Raw genomic sequence first — 27,426 nt, 5'->3', positions numbered from 1 at the left:
CTCTTAAGATTGACTAGTTTGATCTCCTTGCTGTCCAAGGGATTCTCAGGAGTCTCCTCCAGCACCACAGTTCAAAGGTATCAATTCTTTGGCGCTCTACCTTCTTTATGGTCCAGCTCTCACAGCCGTATGTGACCACCGGGAAGACCATAGCCTTGACTATACAGACCTTTGTCAGAGGAGTAATGTCTTTCCTTTTCAACACACTATCTAGGTTTGTTATAACTTTCCTGCTAAGAAGCAAACATCTTCAATTTCGTGGCTGCATTCACTATCTGCAGTGATTTTAGAGCCCAAGAGGAGGAAATCTGTCACTATCTCCCTCGTTTTCTCCCTCTATTTGCATGAAGTAACTGATATTTTTTAAAAGTACGGACCAGTTATTATATGGAATAACCCTCAGTCTGAATTTGTCTGCTGTTTCTTTATGATTCCTACTTTTGGTAGGAATATCACTGAAGTGATGTTAAGTGCATCATATCAAGAAGCATATGCTGCTGATTATTTCTATAACTGGCTAGGTTAACTTTGATTATTTGGTTAAGGTGGTGTCATCCAAGTTTACCAATGTAAAATTACTATTTTACCTTTGGTAATATGAAAAGTAACTTGTCTAATCCACTGCCAGAATACTTAAAAAAGAATCTTTCAACATCATATCAAAAGTATTGGTAAGCATTGTTTTAATAACTTTGGAGGTACTTAACGGTTTTCTGAGGGTTATACATTTAGGTTATTTCCAGTCTTTTATTGTTACTTAAAAAGATAGTGCTGCTATTAGCACATTTTTATATAAAGTTTTCTGTGTTCAGGTTTATTTTATAAAATAGATCCTCAATGTAGTATTACCAGGACCAAGGGAATATTTGTTAGGTTTTTGATGGGAATAATATTTACTTATTTCTTCAATCAAAGGATTTATAAAAAGTTTCAGAATTGCTAATAAATATCTCTGAAAAACCAGACTTTAATATTTGTTTACATTTTTTGTCATTGTTTTAGCCTAAGCGCATATAGTCCAAATACTGTGATCACAAGTTTCTTGGATTAGTTCTTTTTTTCCCCTCCCCATTCTGTGAAGTATTTTGTTCACTTAAAAGTATTATTTATTTGTTTCTATTTGTATTCAATATGGAGAAGTTTTCTGTCTTTATGGATTTTATTTATTTATTGAACATGTGAAACATTGACATATTACCAGCAATCACATCTGTGCAAAAAAGATTTATTCAAAGAAGTATGATTTTCTTTCTCACATTTTCTTTGTCCTTACCACCCAGTTCTCTGTTTATTCTGTAGGTGACCAATCTCATTCAGTTCAGTTCAGTTGCTCAGTCCTATCCGACTCTTTGCAACCCCATGGACTGCAGCATGCCAGGCTTCCCTGTTCATCACCAATTCCTGGAGCTTGCTCAAACTCATGTCCATCGAGTTGGTGATGCCATCCAATGATCTTGTCCTCTGTTGTCCCCTTCTCCTCCTGCCTTCAGTCTTTCCCAGCATTAGGGTCTTTTCCAATGAGTCAGTTCTTCGCATCAGGTGGCCAAAGTATTGGAGTTTCAACTTCAGCATCAGTCCTTCCAATGAATGTTCAGGACCGATTTTCTTTAGGATTGACTGGTTGGATCTCCTTGCAGTCCAAGGGACTCTCAGGCATCTTCTCCAACACCACAGTTCAAAAGCATCAATTCTTCGATGCTCAGCTTTCTTTATGGTCCAACTATCACATCTATACATGACTACTGGAAAAACCATAGCCTTGACTAGACGGACCTTTATTGGCAAAGTAATGTCTCTGCTTTTTAATATGCTGTCTAAGTTGATCATAACTTTCCTTCCAAGGAGTAAGCGTCTTTTAATTTCATGGCTGCAGTCACCATTTGCAGTTACTTTGGAGCCCCCCCAAAATAAAGTTAACCAATGTTTCCACTGTTTCCCTATCTATTTGCCATGAAGTGATAGGACTGGATGCCATGATCTTAGTTTTCTGAATGGTGAGCTTTAAGCCAACTTTCTCATTCTCCTCTTTCATTTTCACCAAGAGGCTCTTCAGTTCTTCACTTTCTGCCATAAAGCTGGTGTCATCTGCAAATCTGAGGTTATTGATATTTCTCCTGGCAGTCTTGATTCCAGCTTCTGCTTCATCCAGCCTGGCATTTCGCATAATGTACTCTGCATATAAGTTAAATAAGCAGGGTGAAAATATACAGCCTTTATGTAATCCTTTCCCAATTTGAAACCCATCTATTGTTCCCTGTCCAGTTCTAACTGTTGCTGCTTGACCTGCATACAGATTTCTCAGGAGGAAGGTAAGTTGGTCTGGTATTTCCATTTCTTTCAGAATTTTCCACAGTTTATTGTGATCCACACAGTCAAAGGCTTTAGCATGATCAATAAAGCAGAAATAGATGTTCTTCTGGAACTCTCTTGCTTTTTCAATGATCCAAAAGATGTTGGCAATTTGATCTCTGGTTCCTCTGCCTTTTCTAAATCTAGCTTGAACATCTGGAAATTCACAGTTCACATACTGTTGAAGCCTCACTTGGAGAATTTTGAGCATTACTTTGCTAGCCTGTGAGATGAGTGCAATTGTGTGATAATTTGAACATTCTTTGGCATTGCCTTTCTTTGGGATTGTAATGAAAACTGACCTTTTCCAGTCCTGTGGACACTGCTGAGTTTTCCAAATTTGCTGACATATTGAGTGCGGCTCTTTAACAGCATCCTCTTTAAGGATTTGAAATAGCTCAATTGGAATTCCATCACCTCCACTAGCTTTGTTTGTAGTGATGCTTCTTAAGGCCCACTTGACTTCGCATTTCAGGATGCCTGGCTCTAGGTGAGTGATCACACCATTTTGTTTATCTGGGTTATGAAGATCTTTTTTTGTATAGTTGTTTTGTGTATTGTTGCCACCTTGTCTTAATATCTTCTCCTTATGTTAGGTCCATACCATTTCTGTCCTTTATTGTGCCTATCTTTGCATGAAGTGTTCCCTTGGTATCTCTAATTTTCTTGATGAGATCTCTAGTCTTTCCCATTCTATTGTTTTCGTCTATTTCTTTGCACTGATCACTGAGGAATGCTTTCTTACCTCTCCTTGCTGTTCTTTGGAACTCTGCATTCCAATGGGTATATCTTTCCTTTTCTCCTTTGCCTTTAGGTTCTCTTCTTTTCTCAGCTATTTGTAAGGCCTCCTCAGACAACCATTTTGCCTTTTTACATTTCTTTTTTTGGAGATGGTCTTGATCCCTGCCTCCTGTACAATGTCACAAACCTCTGTCCATAGTTTTTCAGGCAATCTAATCCCTTGAGTCTATTTGCCACTTCCACTGTATAATCATAAGGGATTTGCTTTAGGTCATACCTGAATGGTCTAGTGGTTTTCGCTACTTTCTTCAGTTTCAGTTTGAATTTGGCAATAAGGAGTTCATGATCTGAGCCACAGTCAGCTTCCAGTCTTGTTTTTGCTGACTGTATAGAGCTTCTCCATCTTTGGCTTTGAGGAATATAATCAATCTGATTTTGGTATTGATCCTCTGGTAATGTCCATGTGTAGAGTCTTCTCTTGTGTTGTTGGAAAAGGGTATTTGCTATGACCAGTGCATTCTCTTGGCAAAACTCTGTTAGCCTTTGCCCTGATTCATTTTGTACTCCAAGGCCAAATATTCCTATTACTCCAGGTATCTCTTGACTTCCTACTTTTGCATTCCAGTCTCCTGTGATGAGACGGACATCTTTTCTGGGTGTTAGTTCTAGAAGGTCTTGTAGGTCTTCATAGAATCATTCAACTTCAGCTTCTTCAGCATTACTGCTTGGGGGATAGACTTAGATTACTGTGATATTGAATGGTTTGCCTTGGAAACGAACAGAGATCATTCTTGTCATTTTTGAGATTGCACCCAAGTACTGCATTTCAAACTCTTTTGTTGACTATGAGGATACTCTGTTTCTTCTAAGGGATTCTTGCCCACAGTAGTAGATATAATGGTCATCTGAATTAAATTTGTCCATTCTGGTCCATTTTATTTCACTGATTCCTAAAATGTCGATGTCTCCTTTGGCCATCTCCTGTTTGACCACTTCTAATTTACCTTGATTCATGGACCAATAACCAGTCTCCGTAGTTTCTGGAGTTTTCCTTCTTGTCATACTTTTTGCCCAGATAAAATATAAGTTTATATTTTCTTTTTCCCCTTCTTTCTTATCCCAAAGATATAATACTATAGATATTCTTTTGTACTTTGTTAACCACAGAATTTGAGAGCTGAATCAGAGCTTTTGGTTTTGTTTCTAAAGTTATTCTTTTCTCATTTTTTTTGTCTTTTAGACATTGGACCAGCAACAGTTCTTCACAGAGGAAGAACTGAAGGAATATGAAAATCTTATCTCTGTACAAGAAAGTAAACTTAAGGAAAAGGCAGATGAGCTTCAGAAACAAAAAGAAGACCTACAACGTCAGCATGAACAACTTGAGGCTCAGAAGCTGGAATACCATCAGGTGGTATTTTGTAAAAGGCTTGTGGCATTAAAAAGGATTCTAGGGTCTTTGCTACATACCTCTGTTTTTGTACTATAATGTTTAAATTAGATGTTATATTTTAAATTTTATTATTTTTTAAATGGCATTGTTGACTGCCCTAAATTTTATTTTTTAATATAAATTTATTTATTTTAATTGGAGGCTAATTACTTTATAATATTGTATTGCTTTTGCCATACAGCAACATGAATCTGCCACAGTGTACACGTGTTCCCCATCCTGAACCCCCCTCCCACCTCCCTCCCCATACCATCCCTCTAGGTCATCCCAGTACACCAGCCCCAAGCATCCTGTCTCCTGCATTGAACCTGGACTGGCGATTCATTTCATATATGATATTATACATGTTTCAATGCCATTCTCCTAAATCATCCCACCCTCTTCCTCTCCCACAGAGTCCAAAAGACTGTTCTATACATCTGTATCTCTTTTGCTCTCTCACATACAGGGTTATCATTACCATCTTTCTAAATTCCCTATATATACATTAGTATACTGTATTGGTGTTTTTCTTTCTGGCTTACTTCACTCTGTATAATAGGCTCCAGTTTCATCCACCTCATTAGAACTGATTCAAATGTATTCTTTTTAATGGCTGAGTAATACTCCACTGTGTATATGTACCACAGCTTTCTTATCCATTCATCTGCTGATGGACATCTAGGTTGCTTCCATGTCCTGGCTATTATAAACAGTGCTGCGATGAACATTGGGGTACACGTGTCTCTTTCAATTCTGGTTTCCTCAGTGTGTATGCCCAATAGTGGGATTGCTGGGTCATAAGGCAATTTCCAGTTTTTTAAGGAATCTCCACACTGTTCTCCATAGTGGCTGTACTAGTTTGCATTACCACCAACAGTGTAAGAGGGTTCCCTTTTCTCCACACCCTCTCCAGCATTTATTGCTTGTAGACTTTTAGATAACAGCCATTCTGACTGGCGTGAAATGGTACCTCATTGTGGTTTTGATTTGCATTTCTCTGATAATGAGTGATGTTGAGCATCTTTTCATGTGTTTGTTAGCCATCTGTATGTCTTCTCTGGAGAAATGTCTGTTTAGTTCTTTGGCCCATTTTTTGATTGGGTCATTTATTTTTCTGAAATTGAGCTGCAGGAGTTGCTTGTATATTTTTGAGATTAGTTCTTTGTCAGTTGCTTCATTTGCTATTATTTTCTCCCATTCTGAAGGCTGTCTTTTCACCTTGCTTATAGTTTCCTTTTTTGTGCAGAAGCTTTTAATTTTAATTAGGTCCCATTTGTTTATTTTTGCTTTTATTTCCAATATTCTTGGAGGTGGGTCACGGAGGATCCTGCTGTGATTTATGTCGGAGTGTGTTTTGCCTATGTTCTCCTCTAGGATTTTTATAGTTTCTGGTCTTATGTTTAGATCTTTAATCCATTTTGAGTTTGTTTTTGTTTATGGTGTTAGAAAGTGTTCTAGTTTCATTCTTTTACAAGTGGTTGACCAGTTTTCCCAGCACCACTTGTTAAAGAGATTGTCTTTTCTCCGTTGTATATTCTTGTCTCCTTTGTCAAAGATAAGGTGTCCATAGGTGTGTGGATTTATCTCTGGGCTTTCTGTTTTGTTCCATTGATCTATATTTCTGTCTTTGTGCCAGTACCATACTGTCTTGATGACTGTGGCTTTGTAGTAGAGCCTGAAGTCAGGCAGGTTGATTTCTCCAGTTCCATTCTTCTTTCTCAGGATTGCTTTGGCTATTCGAGGTTTTTTGTATTTCCATACAAACTGTGAAATTATTTGTTCTAGTTCTCTGAAAAATACTGTTGGTAGCTTGATAGGGATTGCATTGAATCTATAGATTGCTTTGCGTAGTATACTCATTTTCAGTATATTGATTCTTCCGATCCATGAACATGGTATATGTCTCCATCTATTAGTGTCCTCTTTGATTTCTTTCACCAGTGTTTTATAGTTTTCTATATAACTATAGGCTATATAGGTCTTTCGTTTCTTTAGGTAGATATATTCCTAAGTATTTTATTCTTTTCATTGCAATGGTGAATGGAATTTTTTCCTTAATTTTTCTTTCTATTTTCTCATTATTAGTATATAGGAATGCAAGGGATATCTGTGTGTTGATTTTATATCCTGCAACTTTACTATATTCATTGATTAGCTCTAGTAATTTTCTGGTAGAGTCTTTAGGGTTTTCTATGTAGAGGATCATGTCATCTGCAAACAGTGAGAGTTTTATTCTTCTTTTCCAATTTGGATTCCTTTTATTTCTTTTTCTGCTCTGATTGCTGTGGCCAAAACTTTTAAAACTGTTTTGAATAGTGGTGGTGAAAGTGGGCACCTTTGTCTTATTCCTGACTTTAGGGGAAATGCTTTCAGTTTTTCACTAGTGAGGATAATATTTGCTGTGGGTTTGTCATATATAGCTTTTATTATGTTGAGGTATGTTCCTTCTATTCCTGCTTTCTGGAGAGTTTTTTCTAAGTGGATGTTGGATTTTGTCAAAGGCTTTCTCTGTATCTATTGAGATGATCATATGGCTTTTATTTTTCAATTTGTTAATGAGGTTTATTACATTGATTGATTTGTGGATATTGAAGAATCTTTGCATCCCTGGGATAAAGCCCACTTGGTCATGGTGTATGATCTTTTTAATGTGTTGTTGGATTCTGATTGCTAGAATTTTGTTAAGGATTTTTGCATCTATGTTCATCAGTGATATTGGCCTATAGTTTTCTTTTTTTGTGGCATCTTTGTCAGGTTTTGGTATTTGGGTGATGGTGGCCTCATAGAATGAGTTTGGAAGTTTACCTTCCTCTGCAATTTTCTGGAAGAGTTTGAGTAGGATAGATGTTAGCTCTTCTCTAAATTTTTGGTAGAATTCAACTGTGAAGCTATCTGGACCTGGGCTTTTGTTTGCTGAAAGATTTCTGATTACAGTTTCAATTTCTGTGCTTGTGATGGGTCTGTTAAGATTTTCTATTTCTTCCTGGTTCAGTTTTGGACAGTTGTACTTTTCTAAGAATTTGTCCATTTCTTCCAAATTGTTCATTTTATTGGCATATAATTGCTGATAGTAGTTGCCCTAAATTTTAGAATGTGAATATCTCATTTTGGAAAACAATTCTTAGTTAGTTTGTTGTCCTTTGGCAAAGTTCATCCATAGCAGAGAAAATAATACTTGCTTGTAAGACATTCTTTTTCCATTCACTAGGTTGTACAGCAGATGGAACAAAAAAAATTACAACAGATTTCCCCATCAGCACCTGGTGGAGAATCAAAGATTTAGCCACGTATGTAATTTTGTTTGTTTGAGAAAATTTTTAAAAATGGAATAAATAGAAATTTACTTTTGTTACAAATACATATTCAAATCACTAATATCTGTGCTACTTTCTCTTTATGTGTAGAAACAGAGCAATTTGTATTATAGAAAAATGAAAACGCCTCTAAAATCTTTATATACTAGTACATTTCAAAAGCTATGTAATTTGATAGCCATATACATGGTAAAATGATTTTTTTCGATATTACTCATAATTCTTCCTAATCAATTATTGATATTATCAGAGAACATGTTTTTAGATTGCGATCTGTGGTTAAGCATAGTTAAGAAACAAATACTCAATATATCTATGTATAAAATAATATTTAGAGTGAAGGAAGATACCTTTAAAATAAGGGCATATATTTTTCTTTTGTACAGACATTTAAAGTTTGAAGTCCACCAGAACTTGGAAGAAAATTGTTGAATCATCATCTGTGTCATCTTTTTGCCTCCCTTCCTTCTCCTCTGCTCAATAAATATTTTAAAGCATATGTGGAATAAAGGAAGATACTTTTTAAACGGGAACACATTTCTTTTAACACAGATATTTAAGGATTGAAGCGTATCAGAACCAGGAAGGAAACAAACTCGATACCTGCTGTCATTTTCATACCTCCCTTCTTTTCCCCTTGTTCTCCTTTAGTTATTTAATTAAGCAGCCTATGCCATAACTTAATGAAATTATTAGTAACTATTTAAGTGAGAAAGTTCCATCCATTGCTTTTAAAATAAATTGCTTTCACTTATTCATAAAGATAGATACTCTTATGGGTGCTTATCATCCCCTCTCTCAATAAAAGTCTCTTTGATATTAATGATTCTTCTCCTGAGAATACCATAGTATTCCCCAGTGTTTGCTGGTAACTTTTTCCTGAAACTTTTAACTTTCAGCAATACTAACTGCTAGAAATTCTTCTAACAAACAGCTTCTCCTACCCCTTAAGGTCATTTTTCATTTACAATATTTTTGCATTATGCTCTATCATTGAAGATCAGGTTTTGCTACATGTAACAGAAAAGCCAAAGAGAATGCTGGTTTAACTAAAGAAGAGTTTTTGCCGTTTACATAAAAGAAATCTGTAAGTAGGTAGTGTCCAGGTTCCCATCTTTCTGCTCTGCTCTCCTCGTTGCATGGTTTTTATTCTCAAGTTATTTCATTTTCATTGTCCAAAGTGGCTTTTGGAAGCAGTGGGCGAAGGGCAAGCAAAGGAAATTTCCCCAGCTGAGTCAGCGTCCTGGATCCAGGTTTCCCAGAGCATTTGAATTTACATCTTGTTGGCCAGAGCTGTGTCACATTGCCATCTAGCTGCTAGGGAAGCTGAGAAATCCAGTGTAAGTGAGACCAGCTAAAAATTAGGATTCTTTAGCTAGGGAAAAATTCCGTTTCAGAAGGGAAAGGGGAATATTTGATGGGCAACTACAGCTCTGAAAACTTAATCAGCCTTTTGGTGACCTAAATATCTGTGTACATTCTCCTGAAACAGAGAACGCTGACTTCCCCTACCACAAAAGGAAACCACCAAAATCGAATCCATTAATAACTGTAACACAAAGCGTATGATATCTGAGTATAGTCCCCTTCATGAGGATAGAATGTGGTTTCTTACGTTCCCACCACTTGCAAACTAAAATGCAGCGTGTCTGCCCCCTGAGCCCCATATGCATAACGAAATAGGTACAGGGTAACTGCAGCAAAATCAACCTTTTAGAAAAGAGGAAAACAGGAAACATAGCAGTCATACATCCATGGAAATTAAAAAAAAATATTCTGTGGCAAAACTAGCAAGGTGCTAATAGCTCTCTGCTCTGTCCATAAATACATTCTTTGGCTTTTCTATCAGGCAACACCTGCTTCACCTTTCTGGGAGGAACTCCCTCATCTTATGTCCTCAGGGGCCCTTGGCATTGCCCTCTAGGATGTTTTTATTGCCCAGTAACCTTCAAGGACACAAGTGGCCTTTGGAAAGTGTCCCCTTCTTAAAGAGTGGACAGCTTTCACACTTTTCTTCCTGTTATTATGGGTTTAGGGCCTTGGGAATTGTTTTAGAAAGTTACAGCTGTTTCAGCTTGGGCTTAGGGTTTTTATTTGTATTTTGTTTTCTTCTGCTTTTTGGCAAAACAGTTCCCTAAAAACTTAGTAGGTCTCTGGTCAGTTTTCTTTAATTATTACCATGAGAAAGCACAAAGATCTTATCATGATTGCTTTTAACAAAGAACCTCATCTTTTACTTGCTGGCCTCTATGTTCTTTCTCTCCCTTTGGGTCTTAAATGAGTGGGACCTACTTACTATTGTTTTGAACTGTAGGCTGGGATGGGATAACAACAGTCTTACTCTGATGTTTTTCTTTAGGATGGTTCCCATTACTTGGCAGAAAATCCTTAAGGGAAGGTTCTTGGAAAGGTTGTGAAAGCTTTAGCAGCTTCCTCAGAACTTTTATTTATAATTGTTTCAGTCTGGAGTATGGTAGTCCAGTAGTTGCCTTTTTTAGTTCTTCAGGGCTCCAGATTTGGGACTTTATCAATTTATTTGGTAGATAGATGGCAGTTCTCTCAGCAAAGCTACATTCCCTTCCATCTCTCTAGACCTGACCATCCTTAGCCTAAGTCACATCTGTCTTGTTGGACTTTGCTGAAAGAGCCTACACGTGCTAGCATTCTGAAATTCTATTACCATTTTTTCTGATACCTTATCCTGAGTTTGCATGAGATATCACTGCCCCAAACCTGACCTCCTCAACTAAGCAAGTTCTATTCTTAATATCTCTTTACTTGCTATACCTTATGTCTAGTTACCAAATTCTGTATAGGTTAAGATTGTTCATTGCAGGTCACTGAATCCTCTTCAGCTGTCAAACAGAATGGAATTAATGTGGGAGGGGTGTATAGATAGCTCACAGCATCTTTGGGAGGGCTGAAAGAATGGAACTTAGGCTGAGCTTCTAGGAACTGCATCACAAGACTAGGCTGCCGAAGAAGCTGCTGCTTTAGGAACAATTGAGAAGCTGTTTGCTAAATCAGGAAGCCACCCACTGGATTAGGAAGCCATGAAGTTACCAGTTCCAGAACACCACCACTAACACACTTTAGATCAGCACAAGTGGATACTTCAGGTCCTGCTTCTCTCCCCATGGAACTCAGCTCTGAGTAAAAGTTTCAAGTGAGTGCAACCAATTATTTGAACCAATCATATATGGAATCCTAGCTGCAAGGGAGGTTGGGAAATAATATTTAATTTCTTACCCCTATTGTAGCATGCTTACAGCTGCTAAGTGAACAAATCCACAGTAATACTTCAAAATTTTAATTGCTTCTCTTAACATTAATAATAATTTTAAAAACAGTTCTCACTTTATAAATTTTAAAATAATCATTGCATACTCCTCCAAACACTTCAGATTTTTTCCCCTTAAATCATAGATCCTAGAATTGACTATAGCAATCTAGAAAAGTTCTACTTATATGTATCTTAAACCCCACAAAAATCACTCAGCAGAGTAATGCTATTTTTCTAGATATGGTGAAGAATTCTTATCTCTATTGTTTAAATTATAGGAAATATTTTTAAATGGTCTGGGGTATCCTTTTGTTGATGACTTTATATGTAACTGGTATTGTGATAAGACAGGGATTCACATAGGATAAAACTTTTTAGATGGGGGACTGGGGTCAAATCAGAAAGTAATGGAGACAATGATATTGTACTTTTATGTGACAAATATCAATACAACAGCAGTCATATTGCATATGTGCTAAGTCGCTTCAGTCATGTCCAACTCTGTGCAGCCCTATGGACTGCAGCCTGCCAGGCTCCTCTGTCCATAGGATGCTCCAGGCAAGAACTATTGGAGTGGGTTGCCATGCCTTTCTCCAGGGGATCTTCCTGAACCAGGGATGGAGACCGTGTCTATTATGGTTGCATGGGCATGTAGGTTCTTTACCACTAACACCACCTGGGAAACCTAGCAGTCATATTGCAATACATTAAATATATCAAAGTAACACGTTTTACTGAAGAAGAAAAATGGCAACCCACTTTGGTGGAATCCCATGGACAGAGTAGTCTGGTGGGCTATAGTCCATGGGGTTGCAAAGAGTTGGACATGACTTAGCAACTAAACAATAACATGTTCTACATCTTAAATTTACACAATGTCATATATCAAATATATTCAAATAAAATTAATTGGAGGAGAGCATAGAGAACTTTTTCAAAATGCTTTTTTGGCACGAGTAGATAAGGGACAGATGTTAATGTAGACATACCTTAGTTTCCAATAAATTATAATTTATTAAAAATAGAATTGTTAGCCTAAGATTATTTATGGACATAAGGAATTCCAGTTGATATGAGTGTTGGGCATTTATTACTGAGGGTTGTTTCTTAAAGAGTTGCTAATCCTATTCTTTCCAGCTCTCTTACAAAGTATTGGTCCTCTGTTCGATTTACCCCATTCATTTTTATATTCTTTAGATATTAAAAAGTCTTTGGCTTAGTTGACTTAGTAGTATGTATAAGTAATTTGGAATTTTGTTTCACATATGAATTTCCATGAAGCATTTTATAGTATACTTGTTTTTATTTAGTTGTTAAATCATGTCCAACTCTTTTGCGATCCCAGGGACTGTGACCCACTATTCTCCTCTGTCTATGGAATTAACCAGGCAAGAATACTGGAGTGGGTTTCCATTTCCTTCTCTAGGAGAATCTTCCTGACCCAGGGATCAAACCTGTGCCTCCTGCATTGGCAGATGGATTCTGTACCACTGAGCCACTGGGAAGCCCTATAGCATACTTAGCTATATATAATTAAAGCTATATTTTCAAAGACAATAGTCCTCTATAATATTTGACTCTCCCTGAAGGAAACTGAAATTTAGAAGTTTAGAAGTAGTGGTAAAAGATCTTTTTGAGAGATGGCTCTTTTTTGTTTGTTTGTTTAACCAAGATTTGTTTACAGTAGCATTTTTTCATGCTAATTGAACATATTTGTATTACCATAAATCTAAGAGCAGGTCTGTTTTTCACATGAGGAAAAAGAAAAAGAAAAAATTTGTGATAATGTGACTTTTTTTTTAAGATAGTCAAGCTAATAAAAGAGGTGATGAGAAATGTGTATGTGTTTAAATATTTATTTATTTATTCTTTGGCCAGTTTGGGTCCTCATTGCTGTGTTGGGTTTTCTCTAGTTGCAGCAAAGGAGGCTACTCTCTAGTTGCTGCCCGTGGGCTTCTCACTGTGGTGGCTTCTCTTGTTGCTGAGCACTGGGCTATAGGGTGCCCAGGCTTCACTGGTGGCAGCACATGGGCTCAGTAGTTTCTGGGCTCTGGAGCACAGGCGCAATAGTTGTGGCTTGTGGGCTTAGTTGCTCCGCAGCATGTGGGATCTTCCTGGGCAGGGATGGAATCCATGTCTCCTGCATTGGCAGCTGAATTCTTTACCACTGAGCCACCAGGGACGGCCAAAATGTTTTTTTAGGGAGAAATATTGACAAGTCTACCACTGAGTCCTGGTGGCTCAATGGTGAAGAAGCTGCCTGCAACGCAGGACACATGGGTTCAATCTCTGGGTCAGGAAGATCCCCTGGAGAAGGCCATGGCAACCCACTCCAATACTCTTGCCTGGAGAATTCCATGAACAGAGGAGCCTGGTGGGCTATGGTCCATGGGTTGTAAAGAGTCGGACACAACTGAGCAACTAAGCACATTGACAAGTCTAGTTTTTGTTAGTGCCTAAAGTTTAATTTCTCTTTTATAGCTGTACAGTAAATAAAGAAGAAATTGAAAAAGAGGCAGAGTTAGATGATGACTTTTATAATTTTCATGCAAGATTTGTGTCTCCTGAAAAAGCTGCTAGAGAAGATCATCTTTACCCTTAACCAAGTACGTCAACTTGATACTTTAATGCATTTGTTTTGTTGGAATTGAGAGACTAAGGTGTATTCAGTAAAATGCGGAGTTCCTATAGATGATAAAATGGAAGACTGTAAGGACAGCTTGTTTTCAAGGTATGAGATTTGAAGGAAATCAGATCTTTTCTTTGCTTTTTGTTTTTTCTTTAACACAATATCATTAGCAGGACTTCAGTCTTTCCATACTGTTTTAATTAATCAATTAGTTAATGAAAATCCAACAACTTAGATCTAATAAACGGTAATTTTTTCCAGCTTTTAGTTTTTTAAATTTTATGTTGAACTATAGTTGATTTACAGTATTGTGTTAGTTTCAAGTATATAGCAAACTGATTTATATATGTATATATATATATATATACACATGCTTTTTCAGATTCTTTTTCATTATAGGTTTTCACAAGATATTGAATATAATTCCCTGTGGTATACAGTAAATCCTTGTTGTTTATCTGTTTTATATATAGTGTTATGTATCTGTTAATCCCATATTCCTGATTTATCCCTCCATTCCTCTATTCTCCTTTGATAACCATGTTTGTTTTCTGTCTGTGAGTCTGTTTCTATTTTGTAAATAAGTTTATTTGTATTACTTTTTAGATTCCACATATGAGTCATATATTTATCTTTCTCTAATTTATTTCACTTAGTATGATAATCTCTTGGTTCATCCATGTTGCTGCCAGTGGCAATATTTCATTCTTTTTTATGACTGAGTAATATTCCATTCCATTCCATATGCCACATCTTCATTATCCATTCATTTGTTAATGGACACTTAGATTGCTTGGCTATTATAAATAGTGCTGCAATAATTTATTTGTTGTTTTCCATTAAAATTTTTTTATTGGAGTATAATTAATTTACAATATTGTGTTAATTTCAGGTGTACAGCAAAGTGAATCAGTTATACTTATATATGTATCCACTCTTTTTTAGATTCTTTTCCCATATAGGCCATAACAGAGTGTTGAGTAGAGTTCCCTGCACTGTACAGTAGGTCCTTATTAGTTATCTATTTTATGTATAGTAGTGGGTATATCGGAGAAGGCAATGGCAACCCACTCCAGTGTTCTTGCCTGGAGAATCCCAGGGACGGGGGACCCTGGTGGGCTGCCGTCTATGGAGTCGCACAGAGTCAGACACGACTGAAGTGACTTAGCAGCAGTAGCAGCAGCAGCAGTGGGTATATGTCAATCTCAGCCTCCCAATTTATCTCTCTATGCACTCACCCCCTGGTGACCATAAGTTTGTTTTCTATGTCTGTTAGTCTGTTTCTGTTTTATAAATAAGTTTATTTGTATCATGTATTTAGATTCCACATATAAGTGACATCATTTGTCTTTATCTGATTAACTTCACTCAGTATGACAATCTCCATGTCCTTCCATGTTGCTACAAATGGCATTATTTCATTCTTTTTTATGATTGTATAGTTGTTATGAATTAGTAACCATGCTTAAAGAATTCAAGAACTGAGCCAGAGCAAGCAGCAGCAGCAAGTGGTGAAGACACCAAATTGAAAATTTGGACTTATGGTTACTTATGGTTGAGACAAAAACAAAGCAAAACCAATAAAACCTTTTATTACATTTTAGAAATTTAGGATTTCCCCCCGAATATTTCCTATTAGAATTATGTAGAAAAAACTTACATTTCATGTTTCAGTTCAGTTCAGTTCCGTCGCTCAGTCATGTCTGACTCTTTGCAACCCCATGGACTGCAGCATGCCAGGCTTTCCTGTTCATCACCAGCTCCCAGAACTTGCTCAAACTCATGTCCATCGAGTCAGTGATACCATCCAACCATCTCATCCTCTGTCGTTCCCTTCTCCTCCTGCCTTCAGTCTTTCCCAGCATTAGGGTCTTTTCCAGTGAGTCAGTTCTTCACATCAGGTGGCCAAAGTATTGGTGCTTCAGCTTTAGCATCAGTCCTTCCAGTGAATATTCAGGACTGATTTCCTTTAGGATTGACTGGCTTGATCTCCTTGCAGTCCAAGGGACTGCCAAGAGTTTTCTCCAACACCACAGTTCAAAAGCATCAATTCTTCGGTGCTCAGCTTTCTTTATACTCCAGCTATCACATCCATACATGACTACTGGAAAAACCATAGCTTTGACTAGATAGACCTTTGTTGTCAAAGTAAAAAGCAGAGGCTTTTAATATGCTGTCTAGGTTGGTCATAACTTTTCTTCCAAGGAGCTAGCGTCTTTTAATTTCCTGGCTGGAATCACCATCTGCAGTGATTTTGGAGCCCCTCCAAATAAAACATTTCATGCTTACAGATGTCTATAATTTTCACAAATCTATTTTGTATTTTAATTGATATTAGTCAAAGTCTGGATGATGAATGCCATGTACCAGCTTGGTCAGCCAGCCCTTGACTGTGTATTTTTCTTACAGGCTCACCGTTCCAGTTGCCTTCCAAGCTCTGCCTGCCTTTAAACAAGGTTTTTTTTTTTTCGTTTGTTTGTTTGTTTTAAATAACTTTAAAAATAAGATTTGTTTTGTTTATAATTTGTTTACAATCTACTATAAGCAATAGATACGACTTTAGCTGTGCAAATTTTCTTCCTTCCTGTTTTTTTTTTGGCCACGTCACACAATTTGTGGCATATTAGTTCCCTAACCAGGATGAAACCCAGGCTCACAGCTTGAAAGTGTCGAGTCCTAACCACTGGACCATCAGGGAATTCCTCCTCCTTTTGTTTTATCCTTAGTGATGAGTATGTTTCCTAAGACTGTCCAGGATTATGAAAATATATCTTGCAATTAATTGTTAAAATATTTCATTTTAAGGGACTGTTTACCCCCTCTCAGTATCTATGTTGAGAGCTTTGTACTTTCCTTCTTAATAAATCCTATTCGCTTGCAAAAAAAAAATTCATTTTACAATTCTTAAAATTTTGCTACTCTGAAATTTTTTAATGAATAATTTATTTTTCATGTGATTTTAAAGTTCTAATTTTAAAGTTTCCTTGTCTGAGTGTTTTAAAAATAAGGGAGAAAAAGTAAAATTCCATCTATTAGTATTCTTTGCCACCTCCCGTGAATCATTGTATTAAAATGTTACTTTTAAATTTTAGTTCGTTTAAAATGCTCTTTTTTAGTGATATGAGAATATGTGCCTTTTAATTAAATCCTTATCCTTACTTTAGATTCCCTGTGTATGGAGTAAGAAACATGTGTTCAGCCTATGCCATTCTATATTTGTTTTGTTCCATGTGACTTTACCCATTGTGTGTGCCACTGTTACACTACATTTGTTAAAGTGATTTAAGTTTGCTTTACTTTTGAACTTTATCCTTTCTTTTCTTGGTGTTGTTACTTCATAAATATTTCCTTATTCGAATAGTGATATTTTACAGATTATTTCCTTTTTGAGACATATTTGCCATGTCCCTTGATGTTTTAAACATTTTTAATGGTAGTATTGAACCATTTTTTTCCTTCTTGTTCTCTAGCATTGAGTAAGGTTATCTTAGAATGTGTATTTTTAACTTTTTCCCTGACTAAAACTCAGTCCTAATCCTGTATTCATTTCTTGTTTCCTTTGATGTGTTTCATTCTCTGAAAACACATACACATCTCTGTTTCATTCAGAGTCAAGAATTGATCTTGGGGAAAAGAAAACCATGTTTGCAGAAAAGTCAGGTTTTCTAGGGCTCATTAGGCAACAAGGCAATCTTCCTAGAGTGGTTTCTGAGCACTGCAGAGAGTGCTTCTAACTCTGAAGAAAGTTTCTGACTCACGAGTAGAGATGTCCTGACTCCCTCCCTTTAACAGAGTGAAACAGGTTATGGAGCAAAAGCATCCGTTCAGACTACTGTAAATGTCCCTTGTCCAGTTCTTTAGCTTTTTGATACCCTCCTTAAATAATAATAGTGTTTATGAAAATACTTTGTGCATCCCAACAGACATTTTCCATCTTACAGTTGTTAGTAAAGGAAAATAAGTATTTTGGGGAACAGGAAGACCGGGACATAAATTTGACAATCTCTGATATGAAGAGAGGGGCTTCCCAGGTGGCACTAGTGGTAGAGCCCACCTGCCTGTGCAGGAGACTTAAGAGATGTGGGTTTGATCCCTGGGTCGGGAAGATGCCCTAGAGGAGGGCACAGCAACCAGTATTCATGTCTGAAGAATCCCATGGACAGAGGAGTCTGGTGGGCTACAGTCCATAGGGCCACAAAGAGTTGGACCCAATTGAAGTGATTTAGCACATGCACTCACTGATTAGATGAGAAGTAGCATAGTGTATTGTTTCATTATTACTTTTGCCTGGACAATCTGAGTTTTAATTGAGTTCTTTCCTCTCTAAGTACTCTACCATTTCTCTACTTTGTATTGACTTTTCCGGGCTTCCCTTGTAGCTCAGTCAGTAAAGAATCTCCCTGCAGTGCAGGAGACCCGGGTTCAATCCCTGGGCTGGGAAGATCCCCTGGAGAAGGAAATGGCAACCCACTCCAGTATCCTTGCCTGGAAAATCTCATGGACAGAGGAGCCTGGTGGGCTGTAGTCCATGGGGTCGCAAAGAGTCGGGCACGACTGTGCGACTAACACTAAGGCTTATTGACTTTTCCACTACTGTATTTCCAGTGCACCTCCTTTATTAGAGAAAGCTTAGAGGGATACAGAAAGTTGTAGTACCATTGTTAAAATCTTAAGGTTTCATGGCCACCATCTGCATGGCACTTATTATCCAGTATTTCAAATAAATTCTCCTCTTCCCTTGTAATTCCAAACTATTAATCTTTTCTCTAAGGGAGTCTGTTGTATCACTAATTAAAATTTGGAGGTGATTTTATTAAAACCGGATTAATTTTCAAGAAAATTATATTAAAGATAAAATAGAGGCTAAATCTTTTAAGGACAACAATTTGAAGGCAGTTAATGACCAGAGTGACCTTCATTCATTTGCAATGGCTTTGGTGACTTACAGGTAGTTCAGTTTTCCCGTCAATCCAGTTTAAGGGCCTAAGAATGGATGGGCCCTGGAGGCTGAAGGAGCCCCCTTCCCACTGAAGGTATTTCTTTCTCTGAGGTGGTTAATCCAGGATCTATTAGCACATGAAAGTTCCAAGCCCTTGCAATTTTCAAAGTATCTGTATGTGTACTCATTTATATAGCCTCTAACCGAAAGTTCATAGTTTTGGAAGGAATATGTGTTTATGTGTAAGCTTGTGCCTAAAACAGGTCTGGAGAGAAGACCATTAGTTACCTTGTGTCTTTTGAAAAAAAACTGTCTTCTGGAATTAAAACATAAAAAAACATTTTTTTTCATTGTTGCCTTTTCTTCTCATGAAGGAGACCAATACTGCATAACCCATATTTTATCAATATTTATTCTATTCTAAAAACCATTTAATAATAATGGTTTATTTATCCTATTTAAGGTCAAGATTATAAAGACCTTTTATTTGTTACAATTAATTTGGGGGGATTTTGAAGTTTTCAAAAATTAAATGTTAAAAAATAACCTTTTATAAGTATGTGGCCAAAAATGTTCTATTGATCTTAAACTTTGGGAAGAAATTTTATTAGTTTGAAGTGTCTTCAGATGTAATTCTTCCTGGCTTATTTAGATATTTTGGGCTATTTTTAAGACTATAAATAAATACTTGGATTTTAATTTGATAATTAGGAAGACACAGAGACTTTATAAAACTTTGCTATATTTGAATTTGTTTTTTGGCTATATGTTGTAAGAATTCTTCCAGAGAAATATTTGTCAGAAAATATTATTCTTGTCATCATTTGTATAGGTTTATATTTAATTATATTAAATGTAAAATCAGAAAAATATGTATTATTTGTTGTAATTTTCTGGGGAAAAAGAAATTTGACAACATTGAAAGAATGAATTATTTGCAAAACATTAAAGTTGCAGAGTCATGGAACCTCAGGGTCTTAGAAATTGTTTCCCTGGAGGGGACCTCTTCTCCTATATTTCTTAGTAGACTTTTATCCAGTGATAGGATTGAAGTGGAGGATCATCTGGGCACTAGTGGTAAAGAATCTGCCTGGCAATGCAGGGGACATAAGAGATGTGGGTTTGATTCCTGGATCGGGAAGATTCCCCTGGAGGAAGGCATGGTAACCCACTCCAGTATTCTTGTCTGGAGCATTCCATGGACAGAGGAGCCTGGTGGGCTATAGTCCACAGGATTGTAAAGAATCAAACACGACTGAAATGACTTACCACTCACATATATGCTTCCAGGGACAGGACTGAAGTGAAAATCACAGTAGTTTCTAGGCGCTTGTCTTCAATATTGAAATCACCTAAGAGCTTCAGAAAAGACTGATCCTGGGTCTCATCTCCAGAGATTGTGATTTCATTCTTCTGGAGTGCGATCTGGGCTTTGAAATTTTTGAAAGATCTTCAGGTGATTCTAATGTGCAGACCAGTTTGGGAACTGCTGGTAAATTATGTGGAAATCAACCAACATTAGAGAATCTACACTGGGGAGGAAAGCTGACTGATGTTATGAAGGTTCTATAAGCATTTAAATGTCACTTCAGTTACCAGCTTCCCTGGTGGTTCAGCTGGTAAAGAATCTGCCTGCAATGTGGGAGATCCCTGGGTTGGGAAGATCCCCTGGAGAAAGGAACAGCTACTCACTCCAGTATTCTGGCCTGGAGAATTCCACGGACTGTATAGTCCATGGGTCTCAAAGAGTCGGACTTGACAGAGCAACTTTCACTTTCAGCTACCTGCATGCACACACCAGTGTTTGTAACATGTAGGAAACATTTCCACTTAAATTCAAGAACAGTGACAAAGAATCTGTGATTATGGGGTAGTGGAAAGTTCTGGGGTCTGGGTGTTAGGACTTTGGCTCTGTCATTCTCCAACTATATGATTTTTTTCCCCCTCCTAGAGTCTTGAGAAAAACCTCTAAAGTTTAGACTGTGAGATTTTACTAATTTTACTAAAATTTCCCAACTTTTCCATTTGAAATCATTTCAGGTTTGCAAAAAACTTGCAAAAATAGTATATGCCCTTCACCTAGCTTCTTCAAATGTTAACACCTTAAACAGAGTTCGTAAAATCAGGAAGTCAACATTAATATAATTTTATCAACTAATCTTTAAATTTTGCCAATTATCCCACTAATACACTTTTGCTAGGCTAAAGAGCCAATTCAGGATCATACATTGCAGTTAGTTGTATATATGGGTGTGTTTGTTAACTTTGAAAAAAAAAAAAAGCCTATCCAAAAAAGTTGCAACAATAGGTCAGCTAATTCTAGAATGCCCTTCCCCTAGATGTATCAGTTGTTAGCAGCTTGCCACATTTGCCGTCAAGCTCTCTATTTCTCTACAATTCTGATTTTTTACTGAAGCATTTCAGAAGTTTCAGACACTGATCCTTTACCCTAAATCTGTGAGTTAGCATCTCCTAAGAACAAGGACATTCTTTTATAATAACCATCTTTTAAAAGTGGTCAAATTATCATCTTAGTCAAATTCAGGAAATTTCCTGTGGACAAAGAATGTGGTCTGCCACTTCTGTAAATAAAGAATGTTGCATTACCACCATCATCAGCCTCCATAGCTGCCCTCTGTGCAGCTGTGCATCCCGTGAGGAACTCAGGAAGGAGATAAACAGGATACCAGCCTTAGCGAGTTGAGGTGCTTATCAAAGACTTGATTTCAATGAGCCCAGACTCTGGAATCTTTCCGTACATAGAAAAGCACTAAATTCATTACTTGAGATGTATGGTTTTCTTTAGTTAATGGGAATCTTTTGCTATTCCAAGAGGCTCTCTCCTGGGCTTTAGTCCTCAGTAAGACCACTGAATAAAACACAATTCTCAATTTTTTGATTATGTATTTTTTTCAGTTGACATTACAAAGTATTGATCTAACATCTGGTCCATATTCAGATTTCACCAATTGTCTCAGTACTGTCCTTCATGGTCAATTTTTTTTTTTTTTTTTTTGGTAATCTAGGATTTAATCCAGAATCAAGCTTTGCATTTACTTTTCACATCTCTTTCATTTCCCTTAATCTAAAATAGCTCTTCAACCTTTCTTTGTCTTTCATGATGTTGACACTTTTGAAAAGTACAGGCCAGTTCTTTTATAGAATGGCCCTCAACTTGCATTTGTCTAGACCATTATTTTTCAAAGTATGTTCTGTGACCGATGCTGTCTATACACCAGTGTCACCCAACAATGAGGGGTAAACATAGAAAGTGAAATTAGTTGTGCCTTTGAAAATAATTTTACATTTGTTTTATAGTAAAAATTGGAGGCTTAATTTTTATGTCTTTTGATTTCAGTTTTCTAAGAATTCATTTTTATTGTATTTTACAAAATATCAGTCCTCAGTAGGTTGGATATTCTCGTTCTTTTTTTTTTAACTTTTTCTTTTACGTTGGAGTATAGCCAATGAACAATGTTGTGATAGTTTCATGTGTCATCAAAGGGACTCAGTTATACACATACATGTATCTGTTCTCCCACACACTCCCTTCCCATTCAGCCTATCACATAACACTGAGCAGAGTTCCTTGTGCTATCCTGTAGGTCCTTGTTGGTTATCCATTTTAAATATAGCAGTGTGTACTTCTTGATCCCAAATCCCCTAACTATCCCTTCTTCCCCCCATCCTTCACCCCTGCAACCATTAAGTTCATTCTCTAAGTCTGTGAGTCTGTTTCTGTTTTGTAAATAAGTTCATCTGTATCATTTTTTAAAAGATTCTGCTTATAAGGGATGTTATACAATATTTTAGGTTGAATTTTTTTTTTTTACAAAGGTCCTTTGTCTCAGTTATTTTGACAAGCAGTGTCTAGAATAGCCTTTTGAGGCTAAGGACTGTGCTTTAGTCACCTGAATGCATTACATTCAGACCATACCTGTCTGAGTTCAGTGAATGGTTGCCTGTGGGGTGACTTAAAATGACCATTCTTTTATTGGACAAGTTTTTCTTATGCTGAGTTCAAATCTGTCTCTCCATAAATTCAACCTAGGGACTTTACTTCTGCCTGGAAAAACATCATATAACACGTCTATGTATATCCTTAGGTGTTAGCTTTTCGAAGACTTTAAAAAACCGAGACACGTCTTAAAGCCTCAGTCTACTTTAAACAAAAGTAACTCCATTTCTTTTACCATTTGTAGTGATTAGGATTAAATTCTGCTGAAAATAAGAACACCTCAAATAAGAATGACTTACTGACTTTGTTTCTCATGTTCCGCAAGTTCTGGGGTGTCATCCTAGGTCTGGTAGGGAAGTTTCACAACTCATGAGGGACCTAGCACCCCTCTGTTTTGCTGTCGCATTGTCCCGAGTGAGCGACTTCTACGCTGTGGTCTAAGATGTCTGCTTATGCTCTAGCTATTACATCTGCATTCCTTCCAGCAGACGGATGAAAGGGTAAAGAGCATATCCCTCCCTTTAAGGACATTTCTGAAAAATAACACAAAACACTTCCATTTATTGCACTCATCTCACACGTTAGTAAAATAATACTCAGAATTCTCCAAGCCAGGCTTCAGCAATATGTGAACCATGAACTTCCAGATGTTCAAGCTGGTTTTAGAAAAGGCAGAGGAACCAGAGATCAAATTGCCATCATCCGCTGGATCATCGAAAAAGCAAGAGAGTTCCAGAAAAACATCTATTTCTGCTTTATTGACTATGCCAGAGCCTTTGGCTGTGTGGATCACAATAAACTGTGGAAAATTCTGAAAGAGATGGGAATACCAGATCACCTGACCTGCCTCTTGAGTAACCTGTATGCAGGTCAGGAAGCAACAGTTAGAACTGGACATGGAACAACAGACTGGTTCCAAACAGGAAAAGGAGTACGTCAAGGCTGTATATTGTCACCCTGCTTATTTAACTTATATGCAGAGTATATCATGAGAAATGCTGGGCTGGATGAAGCACAAGCTGAAATCAAGATTGCTGGGAGAAATATCAATAACCTCAGATATGCAGATGACACCACCCTTATGGGAGAAAGTAAAGAAGAACTAAAGAGCCTCTTGATGAAAGTGAAAGAGGAGAGTGAAAAAGTTGGCTTAAAACTCAACAATCAGAAAACCCAAGATCATGGCATCCAGTCCCATCACTTCATGGCAAATAGATGGGGGAAACAATGGAAACAGTAAGAGACTTTATATTTTGCGGCTCCAAAATCACTGCAGATAGTGACTGCAGCCATGAAATTAAAAGATGCTTGCTCCTTGGAAGAAAAGCTATGACCACGTAGACAGCATATTGAAAAGCAGAGACATTACTTTGCCGAAAAAGGTCCATCTGGTCAAAGCTATGGTTTTTCCAGTAGTCATATACAGTTGTGAGAGCTGGACTATAAAGAAAGCTGAGCGCCGAAGAATTGATGCTTTTGAACTGTGGTATTACAGAAGACTCTTGAGAGTCCCTTGGACTGCAATGAGACCAAACAAGTCAATCCTAAAGGAAATCAGTCCTGGATATTCACTGGAAGGACTGATGTTGAAGGTGAAACTCCAATACTTTGGCCACCTGATATGAAGAACTGACTCATTGGAAAAGACCCTGATGTTGGGAAAGACTGAAGGCAGGAGGAGAAGGGGATGACAGAGGATAAAATAGTTGGATGGCATCACCAACTCAATGGGCATGAGTTTGAGGAAGCTCCAGGAGTTGGTGATGGACAGGGAAGCCTGGCATGCTGCAGTCCATGGGGTCGCAAAGAGTCGGACATGACTGAGCGACTGAACTGAACTGAACTGAATTTCCACTTATATTACTTGGGTCAGAACTTTGTCATATGGCCACAGTGTGCTCCAAGAGAAGCTTGGAAATGTAGTCTTTTATTTTGGTGATTCCGGTACTCAGGGAAAAAATTGGTGACTTTTTTAATGAAGAAGGAGAAAATAGTTGACTGACAAATAGCAGTCTCTGTTATTTTGTCCTCATATGCATGTCTCTTCTTCAGTGTTTTTATTTCTTGTTGGATGTTTTCTTGAATTTAAATATGGTTCCAAGTTGTATGTGACTTCCAAAAACACATTGGACAGGATGTGTCTTATATAAATGGCCTCAATATTAACCAGCATTTGAGGACCATGTCTCAACATGAGATGTCTAAGAATGTAAGTTCATTTATTTATTCATGATAAAACTTATTTATTTATGATAAAACAATAACTTTATTACTAGTAAAAGCTAGGTTTATGAGAAACTGAGATTTCTTACAATAAACTCCAGAATTATATACAGCCTTATACATCCCATTACAAGCTGTGCTGGACTACCACATAAGAGACAAATCTTTGCAAAAATGGTCCTGCTTGGAGCAGCAGAGAAAGCAAGTTCTCCCAGTGGAAACCTGGTTTCAGAGAGAGAAAGTGGGAGAAAATGGGGCCAGGCTATGTGAGTCAGTCATCAGAAAACCCTTCAGGAAGGCTGAGTGAGGCAAATCCTAGCTGTCAAGAGGAGTTGAGGATGTGCAGCCTCTGCTCTGTCAAAGGGCTCTGAATAAAGTCATTCTCCCCTTTCTTTTCATAATCAATGGATCCGTGCATAGTATAATATGCCTTATTCTTTTATTTTTATTGGAATATAATTTTTTTTACGATGTTAAACTCATTTGTTTTAGAAACATTTGTGAAGCGTCTGCTGTGTGCTTTGGGGTTGAATGAAAGACTAGCAAACAGAAGATATGTTTTCTTGTGTGTTTGCAGGAATTCAAAATATGTGAAATTGGAGAAGATGATAACATAAGTAGACTTATTTAATGTAAATTTGATTAATCTTTAAATGCTAATAAAAATGGTGAAAGCTGCCAATTTTATTCTGCTTACTTTTTGAGGCAATTTCTCCAATTTTCTACAGGGTGATATGTATATGTCACAACTATGTGCATTATTTTGGGCAGGTATAGGGATTTATCATACATTTCCATAGAGGATGTTATTTAATGATGTCAGTAATACCAGAATCAAGATTGTTGGGAGAAATAGCAACCTCAGATATGCAGATATACCACTCTAATGGCAAGAAGTAAAGAGGAACTTAAGAGCTTCTTGATGAGGGTGAAAGAGGAGAGTGAAAAAGCCGACTTAAAACTCAACATTGCAGGCGGCAGTCCTAAGATGGCGGAGGAATAGGAAGGGGAGACCACCTTCTCTCCCACAAATTCACTGAAAGTTCATTTGAACGCTGTGCAAATACCACAGAAAACTTCTGAACGCTGGCGGAGGACACCAGGCACCCAGAAAGGCAGCCCATTGTCTTCAAAAGGAGGTAGGACAAAATATAAAAGATAAAAACAGAGATAAAAGAGTTAGGGATGGAGGGCGTCATAAAAGAGGAGACGTTTCCAAACACGAGGACACCCTCTCACAGGCGGGTCTGTGGGGAGTTTCGGAAGCTCAGAGGGCATCAGAACCAGGAGGAAAAAATAAATAAATAAAACCCACAGATTACAGACCTAACTGCAACTCCCAGCAGAGAAGTAGCACAGACGCTTGTGTGCGCCACCAGCAAGAGGGGCTGAATAGGGAGGCTCAGGCTGCATTGCTTAGGGTATGGAGCAGGCCTGAATGTGAGGGCAATCTGAGGGCACTAACATGAGATAGCAATCCAAACCATGGGATAGCCAGAGAGGAAAAAAAAAGAGGAAAGAGAGAGAGTGAGAACTTTCCCGTGAAAAGCTCTAACATAAGGTAGTGCCAGGCCCGCTCACAGAACAAAGGACTGAGCAAACACCAGAGGAGAGCTAGCCGGCTGCTGACCAGCCCATTCCCCACCGGAGGCAGACAGGCAGGTGGGCAACAGCCAGAGCCGGAAGGCAAGGGGTGAATTCGGCCCCAGAGATGGCATCCCCTAGGGAGATGGCAATGGCACCCCACTCCAGTACTCTTGCCTGGAAAATCCCATGGACGGAGGAGCCTGGTAGGCTGCAGTCCATGGGGTCGCTGAGGGTCGGACACCAACCCACTCCAGTGTTCTTGCCTGGAGAATCCCAGGGACAGGGGAGCCTGGTGGGCTGCCGTCTATGGGGTCGCACAGAGTCGGACACAGTTGAAGTGACAGCAGCAACAGCAAGTTTATCATGCCACCCTAAGTGGATCTTCCTTAGAGCAACGCCCGGGGCAATCGGATCCTGCCCGGTTTACAAAGCGATCCTAGAGACAGCTCGCCCGTCCGCCCACCTGTCCGTCGGTCCGCGCGTCCGTCCCTCCGCTCATGCGCACATCCTTTCATCCCTCCGCCCCTCTGCGCGTCTGCCCCTCCGCCCGAACGCGCATCCCTCCTCGCGCTGCCCCTCCGCGCGTGCGCGCATCCCTCCGCCCCGCCGCCCGTCAACCCGTCCGCGTGTCCGCCCCGCCCTGGGAGGTGGAGATTGCCTGTTCCCCGGTCCGCGGCTCCCAGCGGAACCCATTTCCCCGCGCAGCTGGCAGAGGTGCGACTGAGCAGGCGCTCGGCGAAACTTTTCCTTCTTCGTGAACGGAGTGACCAAGACGACATCGCAGAGTTCCGCAGAAGGAGCCCAGAGACCTAAGGAGGTGAACGCGCCCCCTTAGTTAAATACGCCTGTAGTTCGGTCTGGACGCGAGAGAATACACTTTCCACCCACTTCTTAGGCACTGCTCACTCTTAAGAAGAAAAAGGAACAAAGAGGAAGTTCGAGGCCGCCGGTAAAGCTAGGCTACTGCA

The 27,426-nt window shown here is 38.3% G+C and overlaps 1 protein-coding gene across 1 annotated transcript in view; it reads left to right on the top strand.

The window, feature by feature from the left end:
* Positions 1 to 8,337, top strand: part of NUCB2 (nucleobindin 2) — a 42,270-nt gene extending 33,933 nt beyond the window's left edge. The window contains exons 12-14 of the mRNA XM_068988735.1: positions 4,331 to 4,501; positions 7,734 to 7,812; positions 8,226 to 8,337. Coding sequence (XP_068844836.1) covers positions 4,331 to 4,501; positions 7,734 to 7,808 — 246 coding nt within the window. The 3' untranslated portion in view covers positions 7,809 to 7,812; positions 8,226 to 8,337. The remainder of the gene's footprint in view (positions 1 to 4,330; positions 4,502 to 7,733; positions 7,813 to 8,225) is intronic.
* Positions 8,338 to 27,426: the final 19,089 nt, after the last annotated feature.

Source organism: Capricornis sumatraensis, chromosome 16 (genome assembly GCF_032405125.1).
Source record: "Capricornis sumatraensis isolate serow.1 chromosome 16, serow.2, whole genome shotgun sequence".
NCBI classification, from domain to species: domain Eukaryota; kingdom Metazoa; phylum Chordata; class Mammalia; order Artiodactyla; family Bovidae; genus Capricornis; species Capricornis sumatraensis.
The sequence above is the reverse complement of the archived record's forward strand: the minus strand, read 5'-3'. Positions and strand labels throughout refer to the sequence as shown.